The sequence below is a fragment of the Apaloderma vittatum genome, unplaced genomic scaffold (genome assembly GCF_000703405.1).
Source record: "Apaloderma vittatum isolate BGI_N311 unplaced genomic scaffold, ASM70340v1 scaffold9036, whole genome shotgun sequence".
Taxonomy (NCBI): Eukaryota; Metazoa; Chordata; class Aves; order Trogoniformes; family Trogonidae; genus Apaloderma; species Apaloderma vittatum.
Genome location: NW_009723332.1, coordinates 1 through 21636, shown reverse-complemented (window position 1 = coordinate 21636; position 21636 = coordinate 1). Strand labels below are relative to the sequence as shown.

Genomic DNA, 21636 nt, shown 5'->3' with positions numbered 1-21636 from the left:
TGCTTTCAGACAAAAGCTTCTCCTAGATGAATGTCTTGCAAAGGATATCTTGTAGTTTTGTTCCAGATTCAAAATAAATAAAACAAATGGTATATGGGGTTTATGCCCAGATGATAACTGTTCTGTTTTCATTTGTTTTCCAGAACTGCCTAATAAAACGTGATGAGAATGGATTCTCAGCAATAGTGGGAGACTTTGGTTTAGCAGAGAAAATTCCTGATCACAGGTAAGTGAATTGAACAAAATACAGCAGGAGTTGCAGTGCAGTTGCAGGTCAGATCCCTGACGTCATTGTTGCATGCTGATACAAAGTTTGCAAACAATATCCTCCATCTTCAGTCTAGAACTGCAGGCTTGAGGACCAGAATCTTCTAGCCTTAATTACTGTTCATTTTGATCGATTTAGTCATCGTATTTATTCTTCAGAAATGCTCCAGCGAGCAGATTTACTCAAGCCTTTTGGTAGCTCTTTTAAGCAAGTACGTGGGAATTTTGGTTAGGAAAAAAAATAAACAAAAAAGTACACACAAAAATACTGTCCAGCATTCTACATTGGGATGACTTTGTAATAAATGTTCTGTGTTGATTAAAAAAAAATCATTAGCTTCTTTCCATTTTCATAAACAATACTCAGTAGCATTCCAGTATTAGTTTCCTTAACTTCTGGGTTAGTTGTTAAGATCCATGTTTATAACAAAAGAGATGTTAAAATTACAGTCTAACAGTATCTCGCTTTTTTGCTCTCCCTAGGATGAAATTAAAATTTTGATTCATCTGTAGAAAGCACAGGTGACTGTCACAAGCTATTGTCACAACTGGAAATAGTCCTTTTGTCATGTCTCCGTTAGGGAGATCAAGGACAAAGATTTCATTGTTCTGGCTGCATATTGACTTGTGTATTTCAGAGCATTCTGACTGTGAAATATGCTGCTAGATTTTCTCCAGGGCGTGCTTCTACGTAAAATGAATAAAAGCCTTCCAGCTCTTTTGAGTGCAAAGAAAACAATAAAAGTTGATGTCAGCTATGCACTGTTTTTAAACTGTGTCTTAAAAGCAGATCTTGAGAGGTCTGAAGGCTTGTTTTAATGTTGATGAAGTATTGATCTAAAAGCGGAATAAAGTGAGCGTCTTAATTGCCAAACTTGTGATAAGTACAGCCAGTGTGTGTCCTCTGCACTGCACTGGAATCTCTGCCCTTTGAGGTGCTGAAAGCTTCGGCTTTATTCGTACAAACGCGTCACAAAATCAGGAAGACGCTGCAGGTGCCTTAAGCTGTTCTTTACGCTCAATTTTGAGATGCCTTGAAAACTGAGAGTACAGTAAGAGTTAAGGTAGCTTGATACTAAACCAAACAACATAATAAAATTGTTAGATTAGCAACCATTTTGGTTTGATCTAGTCTTAACTCCATTTTCCAATGAGATTTTGTTGTTTCTAGTTTGCTGGCTAGTGAGCCGTGCTATTCTGAGGACTTCTGAGACCTTTTTTCAATAGATGTTCCTTCAAGGTCAGCAGGGCGGCAAGCTGGAGGCCATATGGAAATATTGCACCTTTTTCAAAGCGGCTCTGTTCTGGTCAAGCTTGATTTTTAATTTTTTTTAAATTCTTTTTTTCATACACTTTGCAGGCAGGCTCTGCCTCTTACTGATACACATGTAGGGATACCTGCATGTCTTGCCTCATGAATGGAGAGCTTGACATCTCTGATGTCAAGTTGATGATCAGTTGATGATGATCAGTTCTTGACAGAACTGATGTCCACAAACCTTTCTATGTATAGATGAAGGAGCCAACTCTGTCAGTTTGGAAACCAAAACTATTGAACAGCTGTGACCTTAAAATATTTAAAAAACAAAAAAAAAGAAAAAGGAGAAAAAACAGTGGCCAGGCACTTAGAAACTGGAAATAAAATATGAGCAATTGATTTAAGCTTTCTTTTTCTTTCACCTTCTCCTCCTGCTATTGAATGTTTCTGTGACTCCAGGAAGCCAGTGTAAAATACAGTATGTTATGGAATCCACCTGTATCGACCTTCCTTTGGTGAAAGTTTCTGCAGATACGTGGAGTTATGGAAAGTTAGTAGCAATGCCCAGGCACTCAATGAATGGTTCTTCTCTCTCCCCTCACCCCCCTCCCTTGTTTCCCCCACCTATCCCATATCTACTTAGTGAGAAGTTACCAGTGGTGGGTTCACCCTTCTGGATGGCACCAGAAGTTCTCAGAGATGAACCTTACAACGAAAAGGTAGGTACATGATATAAATGGACTTTAATTGTCCAATGTTTCTCTTTGATAGCTGTATACAAGATTTAGGATTTCCATAATATTAAAATTATTGTTATTTTCATTTCTGTATTCAGTAGGTCATTCAGACTTAAGGGCGAGTGTGCACCGAATAGCAAATATTTTTAGGTCATGGTGTGGATTCTTACATGAGGTAGAATTACCTTTAACATAATTCACTGTTATACTATTTCTGTTCTAAACCAGCCCACATGCAGAAATAAGGTAATGGCTTGTTGACCTAATACAGCTTAATGTAACCAAGTCTCATGGGAAATGTGGTGAGGTTGCTTCCCTGACCATATTTTAGTGAAACCGGGGTAGAAGTAAAAGTTCTGTATGTAAACTTGTACCATTATTTTAACTAAAAAAAAAATGAAATAAAATCAGTGTTTATCAAGGTAAGATACCTGGATAAAAATGCTCTCTAAAGGTATTTTTAAGTTTTCCTATTTGTGGCACTGGGAAGTGTTTCTTTTAGAGGAAGATCAGATCACACTGGATTTTAGAAATAGGTTTTTTTCCATCAAGCTCTTCTTTACACAGGATTTTCTGTTCTATGTGTAACATAGTCTAGTTCAGCCCTGCAAGCCCAGCTTTTATGTGATAAAGCCCATATCCTGTACCTTTCTATAGTTAGTAATCTGTTTAATTGGTGGTACTTTTAAATTGCAAAAAAGCAGTAGCTACCTCAGTAGTGAATATAATAATTATCATTTAAGAATTCAAATTGACCTAAATTAATAATAAAATACCCAAATCTGTGGTGCCACATTCTTCACTAACGCTAGAGCTTGGAAGACTAAAGGGGAAGCAGATCTCGATCCTCATCAGCATGAAAGGTGACATATAAGCCTGCCTGATATGTAAGGGATGAGGGATGCTGGCTTCTGCTCTGTAGATTTGTGTTCCATGTCTTCCTAAATTTTATTACATAATATAGTCAGGTGGGTGGAAATCTAAGGGACAACTGTGCAGCTCAAGGGGTAGTCAAGTAAGTGATGACCAAGCGTCATGGAAATGTCAGTGGAAATTGATGCTGATGTGCAGTGTTACTGGTTAATCTCAAGCTTTGGGAAAGATACCTTTTTCTGCAGAGGGTACTGAACTGTGAGAACAGAAAAATGTATTTTTTTTTTAAAAACAGCATTAATGTTCTGGGTAAGTTGTGATCATGTGTATTTTAATAACCACAGTGGTAGATAGGCATGTCATGTTTTGGCTATGTTTTTTTAATTACTCTCATCTGTAAAACATCAAATGCAACTTTGCCATTCCTTATGCAAGGAAGGATTTTTTAAAATTTTCTTTTTACGCTGCTGAATTAAGAGTGGCTTGGTGTGTGGGGTTTTTTCGTTGAAAGAGTTGTGGAGTTATCATTGCTGTTTGTGCAACAGGACTGCTTTACTGTGAGTGTGTGTTTCTTTGCATGGTAAATATTAGCTATAATGTAGTAGTTTAGTGTTGTAAGGCTGTGCTGTTGGTTTATTTGGTTCATGATAACCATTTGGGGTAAGGAGAAACTCAGTAGCAGATAAGAGCACCAAATATTCATAGCTGAACCATGTGACTATTTATTTTTTTCTTTCTCAGGCGGATGTGTTCTCCTACGGTATAATTCTGTGTGAGATCATAGCAAGAATACAGGCAGATCCAGACTATCTCCCTCGCACAGAGGTAAGTGGTTACGTTTATAACCTTGGTGGGAGGTTGTAAGCATGCCATGATAATGGCTGGCCTTTAGAATTTCTGGCACTGCTGCCAAAGATACGATGAATAGGTGTTACATTAAAAATAGCTTGTAAAAGGCTTTTGTTCTTGTGTGCTGTTATTGTAAGAAGCTTTGTTGAAGACACTTTCACAGAGACTTTGTCCAGCTGCAGTCCTCCTGGGAAATCCTTTCTGTCCCTAACTGGCAGAACACCGAGACCATTGCAGTGACCTTCCTTTTGTGGAGTGATAGCTCATGTCAGATCCAAAACTGAGAACTTCTGGCACGCTGCATCTGCTAAACAGCCCCTCCTTGTGAAAGGGGCAGGAGCTACGTTAGCAGCAGCTAAAATAAGCTCACATGTAATTTTGAATAGACTGTGCTAAGCGCTGTGGATCTGAACTAGAATTGCCTAATCAAGTGAGATACTTCTTACTTTCTTCAGTTGCCTTTTGGTTGAGTCCCATCTGCAAGGGCAGCTTTTGTGCCTCTGGTCTTCCGAACTGTCTGTCCTACTCCGATTCTGAAAATGCAAAATTGTTTACGTCTTGAATTGCGGTACATAAGAAATCCTTTTTGTTTCTCTGCCCTTCAGATTTTACAGAAGTGCATTTAAGGAACAGGGTAATCTGTATCACTAGTCTACCATCTTCTGAAAAATTAACCATTTTAATTGATAAGTTTTCATCATAGCAAAGTCTCTGGTTTTATAGCAGGCTGTTCATTTACTCTGTGCAAGTCACTGTGGTGAAACAGTGTCATACAAGATATTGCTTCCAGATCCACCTGGGCAGCATTTCAAGTGCAATGGATTACAGTCGAGTCCAGGAAGAAGGATGGGCTTTGAAGTCAGCTCATTCTCTTACAGGTGTCTTGTACCATTCCCATTGGAAATGCTGCAGTTTGGAGTGTGCGTGAAGTTTTCTCAAAACCCTCTGTATGTGGCTGCTGAGAGGTGGTGTTCGTGGTTATTCCTGATAACTCCATATAGGCACCCACTGAAAAGAAGATGCTTTGGGCCAGATAGCAGACCTCATTTGTATCTCTGTGCTGTGCTTTTGTTTGTACAGAATTTTGGATTAGATTATGATGCCTTCCAGCACATGGTGGGAGACTGCCCCCCTGACTTCCTCCAGCTGGCCTTCAACTGCTGTAATGTGAGTATCCTACCTGAGGGGGAGAGGCCTGAACTGGAGTTCTCTAAATCCCTCTGGCTGTTGAAGATAGAGCTTAAAGCATTTACGGAAGAAACTTGAAGAGGTTACTTGTGAAAGCAGCATACGTTCTGATAACACAGAAAGCCCCTTGCAGTTTTTATAACCTTCCTCTTGCAAATAGGTCTGTCTTGTTTTTGTGTAGTTCTGTGTTCTGTCCTGCCAAACAAACAGGTCTGGCACACTGAACAGCTGCTTGCAGGCTGCTCAGGCTGATCATAACCAGTTGCGTGCTACTGACACTGGCTGCCCCTTGGGCTGGCAAAATCGAGCTGTAACTGTGTACAGACCTACTGAGCTGTGAAGAAGGAATTCTGAATTGTTCTCACAAACAGAGGGGACAAACAAATCGAGAGGAGGCACTAGACTACTCTAAAGTTTCTATATGCTGCCTTTTAGAAAGTGCTATAAACTTCCAAATCCCTAGCCTGCATTCCAAAAAACCAAACTTGGACCCAAATGATTGAATATCAGTAAGGCTGTAGGCAATGTGCTGTATAGAGTAAATTTTCTGCCAATTATTCAAGTAAAATTGTGATAGTGCTGGATACCTTCATGGCTCCTCAGTGAGAACATTCCAAGGAAGTAGGTCTCTTGTGTGGTTCATCCCGTAACAGAGGTTGCTAGTACTTCTGTATAGTAAACTGGTTAACATGAGAACTCGAGCTTCTATTAGATTCAGCTGAAGCTGGAAACGTCCAATTTGCACAACTTAAGTTGAGCATTCCAAAAAACCAAACTTGGACCCAAATGATTGAATATCAGTAAGGCTGTAGGCAATGTGCTGTATAGAGTAAATTTTCTGCCAATTATTCAAGTAAAATTGTGATAGTGCTGGATACCTTCATGGCTCCTCAGTGAGAACATTCCAAGGAAGTAGATCTCTGTTGATCCCGTTAACAGAGGTCACTAGTACTTTTGTATAGTAAACTGGTTTACATGAGAACTTGAGGTGAAGCTGGGAATGTCCAATTTGCATGTTAAGTTGAGGCAACTTGAAAAAATTTTATTGTACAAAACTTTGCCCAGGACTCCACAACCAGGCCACGCTGGAGCCAATACTGGCACTGTGTCCAAGCGAGTGTTTGTAAGAAAAGGCTCATCTCTGCATGTTCTTGATGCTTATTTTTCTCCCGAGCTCTCTACTTTGTGTTAGTACATAAGCACATGCTCAAGGGGAGAGCAGTATAAAGGTGAGGATGTGTGCAGGTGGGGGTGACTGCCGCTCTTAACACAAGCTAGCGTAATTTAATTCTAAAAATATTTGTGGAACTTATTCTAGACAAGCTACTTCACTCCTCTGATTTTACATAAGCAGAGTGGAGTCATGGGGACACTGGTACATCTGACTCATGAAATATTTTGTCTGTGTAAGCACTAAAGGGTTTGGCTAGAGGTGGGAGTTCACTTTGGAAATCTCAACTCCCACCTGCAGACTCCAGAAGTTGTACTGCATCCAAACACCTGGTGCATGATTCAAAGCAATTCTTCAGCGCAGGTGGAATTCACAGTAGAACTACTAATGGAGAAAGGGGAAGTGACTGATCTTATATTCTCATGTAAGAATTTGGTGCGTTCAGAGAAGAAGGATTTCTCCCACTGATTATTGCCAAATGCTGCCTCCTGTGTAATAAACAAACTTTCCTTTTCTGAATTGAAAGTGGAAATTACTGCCTTGTGATCAAGCCATTAATATGCTGATTTCAGCACAGGGCATGCTGTAATTCACTTACTGCTTACCTAGTAGAAGGAAAAAGGTGGTAAACAGATAAGGCTTTCTTATATCTCTCTGAGCACACTGTGCTTCAGTAATAGGTGATCTGTGTGATAATTTGCTCTTAGACATGTATGGGTTTTTAGCTTTTTTATTAGTTAATAGGTCAACAAACAGCATAAGCTGTATAGCTCAGCTCATTAGCTAAATGAATATGCAAAGCCCTGGAGTTTCCTACATCCTAAGAAAACCTAAGAAAAGCAGTAAAAATTCCCATGTATGAGTAGTGGATTACAATTTCTTTAATTTGGTATTATAAAGTGGGGGTTTTAGGTAAGTACATGCAAGAAAGTCTAAAACTTAAGGCTCTCCAACAACTAGAAGCCTACTTGTACAAATATTTATAAACGGAATCACGTACAATCATGCAGAAAGCTTATCAGCACAAGCTGAACTATGGGCACCTGCTGCCTTGAGGAAGAACCTTCTGTTCCATTTGAGCAGAATCTGGACTGCTCAGGGATGAAAGAAGTAAATGTTGCTCTGAGTCACTTTTCTATTGCTACTCTTGTTCTGGATCTTAACCTAGCACAAATTAAATTAGCCAGAACTCTTTTTACTTCCTGTAGCTTGCAAAAGCTCCCTTAGCTTCCCAAATTAGTAAGTTTGTCAGAATGTGTGCTTCGGTGTTGCCCCTGCCCTACTTTCAGTGAAATAAGGAAAGCAGAAAAGATCTTTTCCTATGCCAGGAAATTCTGGCTGCTGCATTAGAATAACTTTCTTGCTGCTCTTGAGCTCTTCAATTGTGAGTTGTTTGTTTGCTTTTTATTACTGTACATATGAATTTTTAACCCTTTACCCTGTGTCACTAGAAGGTGTTCTGGCATTGCTGTTCATACAAGTTCTCTTCAGAAAAACCCATCTTGTAGGACCTCTAAAGCAGTATCGGGGAGGTCTTTGGGCTTTGTTTGGTACAAAGCACCACCGTTCTCTTTGTACTAGAGGTGAGATCTGCCTGGGCTTGTCCACTCTGAAAAGCCTTTAGAGGGCTGCAAACAGGAATCACGTCAAGCAGAGTATTTTTTTAATAGTGTAATGAAGTTAACTTTCAGCTGCTGAATAAGACATTGCTACCTACAGTAGATAAATCTGTACACAGGGTCAATGTTCAAAATGATGAAATGTCTCTTAGTTTACTACTTAAATTAAGGTGCTTGCCCTCTAGCACAATTTTAGCGTTGAACTTTGTTTAGAGATTCGTTTCTACTAGGGTGAATAAATAAACCCATACTGAAAAATACAAACTGAATACATACTGATGGCTGGGGGGATATTTTAATTGGGCAAAGATGGATTTTTTTCAGCTGTGTTACTTTGGTTATATAATTTGAGTCTTGCTTCCTCCCAAGACGGATGAGTACACTGAGTAGTATGGCTAATTAATGGGTAGAAAGGTACAACATTTTAAATTTTAAAAACAGCAGTGCCATTTAGGTGGGTTTTAATTAATGGCACAAGGAGATGATGGAAGAATTACAAACTTTTAAAGAATGACATAGCCAAGTTGCTCTATTTAATCCTTATTGTTTCACATTTTGAAATAACGCTGGTATATAATCTCCATCCCATAACTGGAGTCCAGAAAGAAATCCTTGAACTATGAAAGCTGTTTAAAAGAAACAAACAAAACCCCCTTGCAAGCCCTGAATCTAACAGCTTCCCACCTTTTCAATTTCAAATGAATCCTCTTCGTAGAATGTTTACAACTTGATAATTTAATGTGAGAGGTATAACAGACATAAACTCAGACAGAATACTACTTTTTCCCTGCTTAGTTGTTTGTTTTGGTTTTTTTTTGCAATGACAGTGCACTTCTTAAAATGGGCTTGAATTACCTTGGTTCCGTCAGATTATCCTTCTGCCCACTGCCTAAGTAGAACAGCATGGATAAACCCACGTGAACTTACTTGATTTGTGTGCATTCACAGATGGATCCAAAGTTGCGTCCTTCATTTGCTGATATTGTCAAAACACTGGAGGAGATTTTAAACCGCCTGAGAAATGAGGACTCAGAGAGAGAAAGAAAGTTTTTGAACCTTGACAACAGTGAAAGAAAACCTAAAGGTAAGTTCATATTGTACATTACATTACTGAGGACTAATAGCAAGAGGATACAATGCTTCCCGTTTTGAAGACTGGGATTTTTGCTTCATCCCTGCCATACTGAGTGCATATACATAATTTCTTTAGTGTATGTTACATGTAACACCTAGAAGCCTCTTAATTTTCTTGAGGAGAAAAAGCAGAGAAGATGCAAGAGTGAGAGACTGGGGCAAAGACGAATCCCAGAGCTGCTCGAGAATGCTGGCTTTGAGGAGCTTTCTCTAAAGCTGTCTAGTGCCACCTGGTGTGAGGAGCAAACCGCAAGCATCTCTTGTGGGCTGGGGCATATGCTGTCTTAGTATCTTTTACGTTAGCAAACTTCTGGCACTTAGAGTACAGTAAAAATAGTTTCTTGTATTGTGTATATATAAATAGACAGTATATATACAGAGCTGTTTATCTGTACTGTACTTATAGACTGAAATAAGCTCTGTATTGCAAACCACAAGCGGTGCATGCATGTGGTAGTTCTCCCATACAAGGAAAGCATCTAGAAGAGGCATGAGTTTAAAAAGAAAAGTTTTTTGTTTGTTTGGGGTTTTGTTTTTCTTCTCTTTTTTTTTTTTATTTTTTTTTATTTTCCTGGCATTCTCCCTTTGGAGTACATGTCAGATTTGCAGCTTCCTGGAGAAGAACATGCTGTTCTTTGACTTACATAGTCTTTCCTAGGTGGAGTGACTACGGTCTAAACTGGGGCAGTATTTAAAATGAAAAGTGGAAATCTGTATGCGCTTATTCTGGATATGGTAACCAAAAGGAGATACCCCTTCTTTATAACCTTTTGTTATTGCTTTACCACAGCTCTTCAGAGGCACCTTGAGAGCAAATGGCACATGCATCTTCCATACACTCAAGGAGTTGGCATCTTTTCCTAAACAACTACAATTTTCCTGTCCTGTTCTAACGATACATCTTTTATTTATTTATATATATATATATGTATGTGTGTGCAAATAAATATACACACATGCATATGTACAACTTTTTGTCTCCTATTCATTAGGGTCAAATGCTTATATACCCCTAGTTTCTGTACTGGATAATGTACTGAATGAATCCTGGGATGGAATGATTTAAATTTTTTGTGATAACAGGAGGGGGCATATATTTTGGTCTTAGACTTTGTCCATCAGAGTGAAAAAGTCCCAGTTCCTTCAGCAACTATGTCTTGTACCCGTTCTCTTTTATGGTCAGTGTCATCCACAGATCTTGGGCAACCTCTGCTGGAAGCCAGGACGATAAATCTAGAAACACGCAAAATGTTATTCTCTGAGACCACCCTGTTCCACCTCTGCTCTGTCAGTGTGCTGGCAGCAAAGTGGTTTGAAGGGGCCCCTAAAATACAAGGTTTGGAAAGGCTTCCTCATTCCTACCAAATTCTGGTCCCCCTTGAGCCAGGAGCATACTTGAGAGGAGAGAACAAGAAATAAGTGGCAGTTAACTGAAAGCACTTCCCTAAATCCCTGTATCATGAAGCACTCCATTAAAATGTTACTTTGACTCTCTAACAAGCCTTGTTAAAGGCAGACTGGATTCTTAGCCCTCAGTCCTGTAAGTACCTAATCCTACAAGAGTTCCACATGGGTGCCCCTCTGTCTCTGGCCTGAAGTGTGAAAGTACTCATTAGTAGTACTGGGGCTACCAGGAAAGCAACCAGGTCTGTTCTCAGTCCTGAAACACAATGTTTTGAGAGCTGAAGGAATGCAGTCCCTCGTACAAAGGTGAATACTCCTCTTCAGCAAGGAAGTCATGAGCTTTTCTCTATTAGTATCCATAAATGAAAGCTAAAAAAAAGAAATGGATCAAGTCTTCCAGAAAATGACAGTTCCCTTTCCTGTGTTTTTTTCTGAAGACAACGTTGTCTTGTTGAATTAGCATCCTCCGTAATGTGGGTGGCAAATGTGATCATAAAATGATAAAGTAGTAGTTCCCAGTGTCTAGGGAGGTAAGATAGCATTAACTGAATTTGCAGTTCCTGAAGTCTTCAAGATGACTTTTAACTAGCCCGAGGCATGAGTAAAGAGAGAAGAGAGTATATTATAAATGTAGTTCTGACTGCCAGACATTTAGAAGGTCCTGTGAACAGAGCTGCCAGATCTCCATGTTTGAAACCACTTCTCCTCCACTGAGGAGAAGAAAATGGTGAACTTGTGCTTGTGCAGGAACTTGTAAGGAATGAGCAGACGTGTGCTTATGGTAGATACTTTAGAACACCAGAAATGAAGCTTTTCCTATAGTTGTCATGAAGGTTCTGTGAGTGAGCAGAGACGCAGGTATGTATCTCCTTTAAGCTAAGAGTGTTTCTCTTCCTCTACTCAGGATCAATTGAAAAAGGACCAGGAGTAAAACGTTTGAGTTCCCTGGATGATAAGATCCCACCCAAGTCACCCCGGCCCCGTCGGAACATCTGGCTGTCACGCAGCCAGTCAGATATCTTCTCCCGCAAACCTTCCAGGAAGATAAATGTGCAGGACCCCTACTATACACCAAACAAAGGGTTAGGCCGGAAAGTTAATCCCTTCAGCGCTCGGGAGGACCTCAAGGGGGGGAAGATCAAATTCTTTGACATGCCAAGCAAGTCTGTGATTTCCCTGGTGTTTGACTTGCATTCTCCAGAGGCAGGTGGAGGCCTGAAAGCCAGCCAGTCCCAGTTCCGGCAGGCGTATAGCACAGACTGGCAAGAATTTTCCTTCCCTGGGAGGAGATGCAGATCGCTTCCACTCTCTCCTGAATTGGCGCACAAGGAATATGGCCTCTTTGGGGGACTGTCTTCCACCGTCAGCAGGTGTGACCCAACCCAGCTAGGTGCAGAGGTTCGGCAAAAACTCCTGAGTAGCAGTAAATATGGTGTGTCAGAGATTCCCCCCTTTCAAGCCAAGCCTCACAGGCCAGAATTTCTTCCTGTACCAGGACAAGAAGAGGATATGGACTGTTCAGATGGGCCAGTGGCCCAGGAGGAAAATGGGTTTTGCCCGGTTGAGAGCACGTGTGGAGATCCAGCATGTAAGCAGCCATTAGTGCTGGCCCAGCCTGAGCTGCTATCTTACAAAAAACTCCCAGCTGAAAATTCGGTGAACTCTGAGGGACATGGCTCCTCACAGGTGTTTGCAGGTTGTCTCCCTTCTGAAGAGATGGAGGTGGAAGATGACCTTCTGAAAAATGCTCTGCTAGAGTCTGCAAAGCCTCTGTTCAGCGTTAGTCCTTCAAGCGAGCTGAAGAGAGAGGCCTGGCCCTTCAGCGAGCACGATGGGGACAGTCCTGCCCCGTTGTCTCACACCTCCTCCAACATCTCAGCAAGTGGCAGCATGCAGTCAACTTGTGATATATGAAAGGAGGGATCAAACTGAACATGTCCTTGAGGGAACAGTTGTTCCCAGTCGCTTAAACTCTGTTTTTCTATCGTGCTGGGCTTCACATTCGAAAGCGACTCAGCAGATGATAGAAACTGGCTGTCGAACAGATAGCTGCACACAGTGTCTGGAGAGACTTGATTATTTAATTTCAAACTGTGCTTATTCCCTTCCCTGATTCGCATTAGGAGGGGGAACTACTCCAGCCAGAATGGCCATGTGGGCCCCACAGTCCTTCCAAGAGGCAGCAGCCAGAGCAGGCACCTTGTGAACAGTTTAACTTGGATTCCAGCATGGAGCATTTCAAGGCCTTAAGCTCCACGTTGGGTACAAAGAGTGATCCTTAGGTTTTCCCTCTTCCTCTGACCATCTGCTCTAAACCACTGCAGATTTAGCATTAACGTTCTGCAGCAGTGCGTGCAAGTCGAAGCCTCTGTTTCAGAAACACACAGAAATCTTTCAGAGCTATGCTGAGCAGACAGGAATGCTCTCCGGTCCCAGAGCTGCTGTGAATGCTGTTGCAGCATTAAACAAGCTTTTGTTTCAGCAGCAAAACCAAAACCTCTCATGCTGGTCACAATCTGCAGGCTCAGTCACATGACAAGAACTTTGCGATTAACAAGAAGAATCTGTTCCCTGGTGTTTCGTTTTCCCTTGGGATTCGGTAATGATGCGTACATTAGCACAAGGAAGCAGGATTCGGTAAGCACCGCTTTCCTCCTTGCACAGCTCTTCATGTCAGCCTGAGTGTGGAGGAATATTTGCCCAGGGCTCAAGAGCCAGATTCCAGGCATTGTCATTTCCAGGCTTCTGGAGAAGCTGCCGATTGAAAGTACCAGTGGTACTGAGCCTTTTTTGAGGGGTGGGCTCTTATCTCTGAAGAGCTGAATGGACATCATCAAGTGTTTCTGCAGCATAGTTAGTAAATGCAATATCTACATCACGGTTGACTGTTCCCACTAAGCTAGAGGGGTCACATTCACTTCCCTCTCTCATATCATGGTTCCATCTCATCGATGTCACTGCAGTAGTGATGGCTCCTTATTTAAAACCAGACTGCATGATCAACTGGAAAAAATTAGCTTGTCCCAAATTAACTTTTTTTTCTGCTGCAGAAGTAAGCTGTTGTCCACACTGGCCTCTCCTGTCACTGAATGGGATGATCTTTTTATTTTTCTCTTCCCTGCATCAGCAGGTAAATGTGGAAGAAGCAGTGGCCTAAGCTTTAACGCTGCTTGCTGAAACCAGCATCAGAGATCCCGGCTCTGGGATGCGACATACAAGAAACCTTGTTCTGTGATGACATTTGTGCAACATCCTGCCCTTTTCCACTATCATTGTCCCAACAATACGGGATTTAAATGTTTTATTTTTTTAATCTCTATTATCATTCCTAACTTAGGTGTGCATTGCATGCCTGCTGAGCAGATGGTAATACGGTGGAGTTCAGAATTTCACCCAGGTAGTCTCTTCCTGCTCTCTTGTAAGGACTGAAAAAATGTAAGCTATCTTTTCTTATCTCAAAGAAAGCATGAAGGAGAAAGCCTTAGTTCTTTCTTGGCCGAGATGCTTGTCTTTCCAGAGGTGTAGGTAACAGAGTAGTTATAACTTCCTCTTGTGAAGTATGTGTTAACCTGAGGAGCAGTTACCGCTTTGCAGTGGCTGTGAAGAATTAAATGAGCAACCCAGTGACACTTCCTTAGCACAGTCCATGCTACGTTAGGCAGCTGTTAGCAGTTTGAAAGAAAAAATGCCTGTCCTTACCGAGACCACCCCTTTTGGCCCACGCGCCTCTGCCTCTTGAAGGTGCTGATCTGTAGAATAGTCTGTCTGGTGTATCCTGTCTGCAGGGCTGGTGTCTGCGAAATAGCTTGTATGGCTGGCACTGTGTGTGTGTAATTTCATTTGAGGACAGGGAAACAGTCAGCAGAACTCAATTGCCAGCTAGTTGCTGCCTGCCTGGTGCCTGCTTTTTCTTCTTTGCTTTTTTTTCTTTTTTTTTAAGCAAAAAAACCCCTTTTTATCTTTTGTGCAAATTGTAACCTTCTGGGATGGAAACCATCAGCACCAGCTTCTGTTGTCACGAGATGCATTTAGGTGTGTGACTTCAGACAAATGAGCAATAATAAGGAATAGTTTACTTGTGGATCACCAGGCTGAGAGGAAGCTGCCCAGCATCCTACAGCTGCTTGCAGCCTCGTTGGAGAGCATACGCACACCTCTGGCTGCCCTGTGGCTCGTGTTAGCCGGGGTGGTCAGCGCCGACACCTTATCAGGAAGCCTGTTGCCCTCTCCGACACTGACTTTGAAGCTTGTGCAGTCAGTCTTGGGGTACCTCTGTGGCACCTATCACAGTGACCTCATCTGTTTTCCTACACCACTGTCTCTTAAAATCTGCCCTGAATAGCTCTCTTACAACACAGCCTGGCTAAAATTTTATTTTCTTAAATGTCCACTCTAAGCACAGCCAGCTGATGTGCACAGGGCACGTCTGTCAGCTTTTCTTGCTCTTTGTACTGTGGTGGTGTCAGAAAGAGAAATGCCAAGGAATAGTCACTTGGGCCTTTCCTGGATTCTTGGTCCGCATGGGAAAGGAGGTGAGTGTGTGGAACTGGAGTAAAAGGCCATTTAAAAATAGCAAAGTGCTTGTGAAAACAGTGTTTCCAAGGCTCTCAAAGCAGTGGGCACTCACTATGCCTCATCCCTTTGGTTGCCTAAAGCTGAATCTAGGTTGCATCTAAGTAACTATTCCTAGGTTTTCCGCCTATCTGAGGGTGCTTTTCTACAGGGGGCCATTTTCTGACAGCTACTGATGAACAAGACTATGAACTTGTGGTCCGCAAACTCCTTCTTTTATAGTGATGTGACAAAGTTTTATTGCGATTGGATTTAATCATGATTTTTGACTTTCTTAAGGGAGCAGTTTCTCGCTCTTTTAAAACACCTTCTACACATTGCTAGGTTCCCTGAAGAGATCAAAGATGGTTTTAATTCACTTTAAACCTTTCAACGTTGAATTCATTTAAATGTCTGTTATAAGCTATTTTTGTTGTGGTTGCAGGTTGATAAAATGCAACTAAGAGGATGCATGTGAATTGCTGCCCCTCAAAAGCAGTGCAGACCAGGGGCTATAGTAGACTTACACATGTTGGAGAGGCATTGATGTATTATGTGTAACAGAACATTGGTATTTTTTGCCAGTACAACTAAAGACACTTGAATAATTCCTGTTTGCACTTAATGCTATTGTTTATATTGCATGTCACTACATTTCTATGCAAAACGAATAACCTTTGTTTTGGGGAGGAGGGGCAGCCAGATATTTGATTAAGTATAAAGATCTTTGCGAGATGATCTATTTTCGTATTTATGAAGGAGTTTTACGTCTTAATATTTTGCAGTCTGTAAATAGCTCAACTTGTAATTAAAGGCTTAGGAAGGAGTTTGTAGCCTGTGTATAATAGTAAGTTAACACTGCCAGAAAAAAAAATCTTTGAAAAACAACTTTTCTAATATTGTGGATATTTATGAACATGTAAAGAAAGCACGTCTTGTTTTTATGTTGATTGACCTTCTGACTTTTTTTGAACTATAGAAATGGTGTATGTTTTATTGGAACTGCAATAAGAAGTAACCAAAGATGAATCCAGTTAAATATTTTCGTAATTTTTTTCTTGGTCAGGTTTTGTAAACTTTCCCAACTTGCTTTCAAAATAAAAATAAAATCGAGGCCTGAGTCTTGTCATTAAGAGGACTACTCTAGGCTAAAAAAGCTGGCTCAAATGCTTACTTGAGTTACAGATGACATTAATACCTGGCTTGTTGTCTTCACTATTACTTGGTGCTGAATTATAAACAGGGAGAACTGTCATCCTTATTCAGTGTTACTTCTTTCCTGCATCTTACTGAAGTGTTACACCATTAAATCCTTGACCCTCAAGGACTTTTCTGCTTTGCCATACAGCACTCTGAAGAGTAGCAGTAGCTTGTGACCTACAAGATGGCTTTTGATAGCCCTCAGCCTGCAGAGCTTGCCCTCGTGGCTGCTCAGCTCTAACCCTGCAGCATAGCCTCAGCCCCACAGGAAGGAGTGCAGGGTAAGAGGACCACATGCACCTGCCCTGACTTACAAGTCTGAAGGCTGGAGCCGAGCAGTTGCCTTGCTCTGCATGCTGCTCCCCTGCACTAGAACCACCTGGCCCCTTTGGGAGCAGCCTTCTCCTTCCTCTCCCTCCAGCAGGAGAAAAGGTCTTGTCTGTGTACGCTGTAACCAAGATAAGGTAAAGTACAGCTGTGAAGTGGGATAGCTCTCATAGCTGCATGTTCTAAACCAACCATGACTGGTGTCCCTTGTTTTGATTTTTTTAGAAAGACAACACTTTTTTTCCATCCTAACTTCCATAGAAAGACAGGAAATAATGAGTGTTATGGGGAGTTACCCTACTAGCAGTGACTAAAACCACCTGACTCAGCATTCATAAAAATGTTTGCTTTGCCTGAAGAGCCAGCTGGCCTGGCAGAAGCATCACATCTTCCTCCAGTGACTGTTTCTAGCATTTCCTATCAAGCTGGTTGTATGGGTCAACAGCTTGGAGCTTTCAGATGTGTTTTTGTAGGCAGACTTTGGCCTTTAGCACATGTTCTTTTTGAAAAGATCCCTCCCCCCCTAAACCACTGGGTTAAGTGGCACTATGGAGTAAGGCTGTAGGTGCAGTAAGGATAAAGGCAAGATGTGGGAGAAGGCTGGGCCTCTTACATGCTAAGAAGTGGGAAGCTCTGGCCTCTGTCTCCGTTATTAAACAAGTACCCTCTTCAGAAGTGAAGCCCATACTAAAGCAGCTAGCATACAGGCTTCCCTGAAAGGAAACCCTAGGTTTTGTTGTTGGTGTGTTTTTTTTTTTTAAACCCACTTTGACACTAGAGCACTAAATTGAAACTTGCAGCCCTGGTGCAGTGGGAGAGATGCACTTTTCCTGCCTCTTCTCCAGCCTCACTGTTACCTTCACAGCCCCAAATACTACTAAGGAACAACAGGGGGGACCCCAACTGAGAGCAATTTAATTGGTCAGAAGTTGAAAGAGAACAAAGAAACTTGCTCCCCTTCTGGTCAGTTCGTGATGGAATAAAGAACTTCAAAATTTGAGTGGATGAAAAGTCCTGGAGTCCTCTAGCTCTACCCACTGGCCCAGGCCAACTTCATCTTCTGGCTGTGAGCTTTGGAAGATTTAGAAAACAAGCTCTTCACTATTTGCAGTGGCACCGATTTCCCGCTGAGATACAGTTTATTATGGCAGTCTGGCAACCAGGGCCCTGCACCAGAGTCCACGTCTTTTCCTTTCTTGAGCATCCAGACATAAGCCATGATGTAGCCAGTCATGAATGCGTCAAAGCCAGCTCGGTGTGTGCCCCCCTGTGAAGGCGGACTGTGGCTTTCCTTTTCCTTTTCTGCAGCACGTGCTGCTTCAGTCTGGGGGATGTCGAGGTGATTCACTGAGCCCACCCCATCGGGAACCTCTGACTTCTCCTCCACTTGGTCACTGTCAGAGGCATTTCCCTTGGCAGAAGGGCTCACAGCAGCTGCTACCTGGACACTGATTCCTTTGTTGCTCCCCAGATCATCTTCCCCTTGTGCGCTGGTCTCTGAGCTGACCTCTGGTTCCATGCCTGTGTTCTCCAGTGGCCTAGCCTCACGGCTGGGTGTGATCTCTGCCAGCTCCATGGCAGCTGCAGGCTCATAGCAGCTCTGCTTTCGTGGCGGTCCCTCCTCCCCGTTCTGAGCTAGCTCCATTTCTTTCCCTGAGTTTTCCTCTCTGAACGCCTTTGCAGGCTCTTCTGCGTTCTTACGCTGCTTCCATTTGTGTTTCCGTTTCTTTCGCTTCTCCTCCCAAAGTCTGTCATCCTCATCAATAATGAGGTCAATGTTGTGAGACTGTGGACACTTCACCCCTTTTGGACAGAAGCCATAGGCCTAGGGAGAGAGAAAGAAGTCTGTAGCCACCAGCCTCCTGGTTAGAGCAGCCTGTCACTATAACATTGAGCAAAGCTCATTATTTCTCCCTTCTGAGGGTTTATGAGGCTGTACTGAGAACACTGTGTCCAGTTACAGCCCTGTAACACACCAGAAAGGCACTGACAAAGTGCAGCAAGCGCAGCGAGAACTGTCAAGGTGCAGCGGTTTGTTCTGCCTGGAGAAAACAAGGCCAAGGGAATGGAGATATCGAGTGTGCAGGTACCTAAAGCAGCAGCTATAGAGAACATGGAGCTAAACTCTTCTGCAGGGAACGTAAGGGAAGGTGACATGGCAAGTCAGAACAAACACTTCCACTAGATCCATAGGAAAACAGTTTTCACAGTCAGTGGTCAAGCACTGGAACAGGTAGCTGGAGAAGTTTTGTAGTCCCTGTCCTTAGACAATCATTTTCAAAATTCACCAAACAAGGCTCTGAGCAACACAGCTGGTAGCTGCCTGAGAAACTTCCAGACCTATGTTGTTCTGTGACATGCAACACCTGGAAAAGATCCTTTTCTCCCTGAAGCATCTGAAACTCATTATGATCAGATCAGACAAGCTCTTCACTTACTGCTGTAGCAGCTCCAGGACACGAGATGCTGTGGATCACACTGTGCTGCCTGGCTAGAAGCTGTAGACAGTATTACTTTTTTTTTTTTTTAATAACTAATCAAGAGTTGGCACACCTTGCTCAGAGAACAAACCGAACTACTTTAGAACTAGTTTACACATACCATCCCACTATTGAGGGTCATATAATCTCTTTCTGACTCTTCAATGTTGCCTGTGAAATTCACCACCTCTGAACAGAGCATGCCCTTTCCATCATGAAGCCACCTGAAGCCTGAAAGTGTTCCCTGTACTGTGAAGCAAGCAAGGGAAAGCTTCCAGGTGCTTTTCTGCCACCTCCTCTTCTGGCCACATACGGCTCTTTCAACAGAGCCAGGAAGGAAGCAGGGATTCATGTTACTTACCGAAAATTTCTCACAGATGGGCACCTTGTTTCCCCCTCCCATGTTGAGTCTTTCTTCTTCCAGAGAGCAGTGGCGATAGTCAATGTAACGGCACATGTTTGCAGCGTAGTTGCAGAACTCAACAGTGAGGTGCTGGCCGCTGGACTCCTTCAGCTTGCCATTCTCTCGCTTGCTGGAACAAACAAGAGCACACAGTTACTGCAGTAGACTCACTAAAGGTACCACAGCCTGGAGCTGGGGTAAACGTGCTGCTTTCCACCAAATCTCAACTCTGTTAGGTTCTTGCTCTTGAGCTCTAGCCCCAGCTCGAAAACTTGCTGGAAAGAAACACAGTCCCAGGAGAATAACTGTATCAAGTAGTTGCTTCTGTGCTGATTTAAAGGTTGCTGATACACAGGCAGGGACAACAGTGTCTCAGAGCTGTGAGAGAAGGAAACACGTAGCCTGATTTTAAACATTAAGGGCACTAAGATGTGTTAGTCTTTGTAATGTTAACGAATAAATTAAAAATGCCCCCAAATGAGGTATCATCCAGCAGCTACTGCCCAAATAGGTCAAACCTGGGCAATGCAAACAACATGGAAATGTTTTTCATCTCGTGAGAAAAGAACTGTTTTGTACCAAGAGCTGGCTAAAAGGTCCAAAACCTTTGAAAGCTCCACATAACTAGAATTGTGGGTTAAAACATTTAAGAGGTCAGTTTAAAAAAGTATTTTTATCTTGTCAAAACAAAGCATTCTCATGTTTGAGAGCAGCCATCTTGAATGTTTTTGGACCTGTCAAAGTGGCATTTCCTGATATAAAACAGTCGCTAAAAATACCGTTTCTCCTTTACACAGAGCATGACTTCCGTTTAATGGAGAATCAAGGGGCTCTGTCACTGCCAGGGGCTTGTTTAGATTGTGTGAGGAGCACAGGCTGAGGGGCTACACTGACACATGAAGCCAACAGACGTGTCCTGGAAGAAGAGCACAATCTTGGCTTGGAAGGAACGTGATGGGAGTCACACCTGGCCACACATGAGTGTCACATGCAGGATAAGTGACAGACCTGGTCAGCATCAGGAGGTGAAGGAAGCACCCACCCTTTAACTGCACCATCACTCCCAAAACTGAGCTGTAACTAGCAAACCCCCCAGGCACAGCCCTATTTCACTCTCTAGCTGAGTTTTACGGGTCTCTCTTCTGCATGTGTTCCTGCTGTGGCTCTGTGGCACTGCAACAAATCATTTTCCAGTCAGAGTAGGTCACTCTGTGGTCAGAACTGCTGCCAGGAGAAGGCAGAAATCCTCTTTCAGCAGCTGCTCACAAAACCAAGACAGGGCATACTACAAAATGCACCCTCATGCACTCAGAACCCATCCCAGAAAAGGGAAAAGCACCTTTTTTCACTTTTTGGGATAATACAAAGACCCAACCCCCTCGCCTACAAAAAAAACCCAAACAAAACACTGATGTTTACTTTGCGTTTCCTCCCATAAACTTTAACTATCAGAGTCCTGCTCACCACTTCTTGTAAGCATACTCCAGGTAGGATGCTACAAAACGAGTCTCAAACTCCGAAGCGTATTGCTGGAAACATTTCTGAGAGGTCGGCAGTGAAAGTGCCGAGGCTGTCTGGGAGGTGAGCGTAGAAGCACTGGTACAGGAAGACCAGATCAATCAGGCCATTATGGAGAACAAGAGGCTTCTTCGCTCGTATAAGCTCCAGAAAAAAAGTCCGAACGCTCTGGCTCTGGTTCTCGTTGCCCTGCAAGAAGAAGGATTAGTCAACGAGCCTTAGCACCTTGAGTTGCCATCGCTCCAGGGCCTCCCGTAGCAGAATACTGCCTACAGCTACGAGCTGCTCTGACCACAGGCACAAATATTCAGAAAAGCAACTGCAACAAGTGACAGGCTGGGTATAAAATAGCCAGGTGGTGAAATAGCTGGGCAAGGAAGACACTGGGACTGGGGAAGCCAGCAACCTCCCAGAAGCTGGAGCAGTGTGATCTGAGGTGTTCGAAGGAGAGTTGTTCCATACCTTGTCGTTGCCCTTGTGGTAAGGAATCCCCTGGGAGTACTGCTTGTTGAAGTCAAAGCCGTGCTGCACCAGGAACTGCACCGACTGGGGTTCCACGACATAGTCCTCCATGCAGAGGAGTGTCAGGTTGTAGATCTGGCAGAGATACGTGTTCTCTGACTGCAGGGGTGGGGTGACACAGGGGTACCTGTCACT

At 42.7% G+C, this 21636-nt stretch overlaps 2 protein-coding genes across 2 annotated transcripts in view; one reads left to right on the top strand and one right to left on the bottom strand.

The window, feature by feature from the left end:
- The window catches only part of TESK2 (testis-specific kinase 2), a 69444-nt gene extending 57030 nt beyond the window's left edge, over positions 1 to 12414 (top strand). The window contains exons 5-10 of the mRNA XM_009872070.1: positions 144 to 226; positions 2169 to 2244; positions 3877 to 3960; positions 5065 to 5151; positions 8911 to 9046; positions 11405 to 12414. Coding sequence (XP_009870372.1) covers positions 144 to 226; positions 2169 to 2244; positions 3877 to 3960; positions 5065 to 5151; positions 8911 to 9046; positions 11405 to 12414 — 1476 coding nt within the window. The remainder of the gene's footprint in view (positions 1 to 143; positions 227 to 2168; positions 2245 to 3876; positions 3961 to 5064; positions 5152 to 8910; positions 9047 to 11404) is intronic.
- Positions 12415 to 17608: 5194 nt separating this feature from the next.
- TOE1 (target of EGR1, member 1 (nuclear)) lies at positions 17609 to 21621 on the bottom strand (the record flags this gene model as incomplete). The annotated part of the gene is given in 5 exon segments (XM_009872071.1): positions 17609 to 18403; positions 19420 to 19591; positions 20926 to 20988; positions 20990 to 21168; positions 21442 to 21621. Coding segments are annotated over 5 exon segments (1389 nt in total), but the record flags the coding sequence as incomplete, so codon positions are not given.
- Between the last annotated feature and the right edge of the window lie 15 nt (positions 21622 to 21636).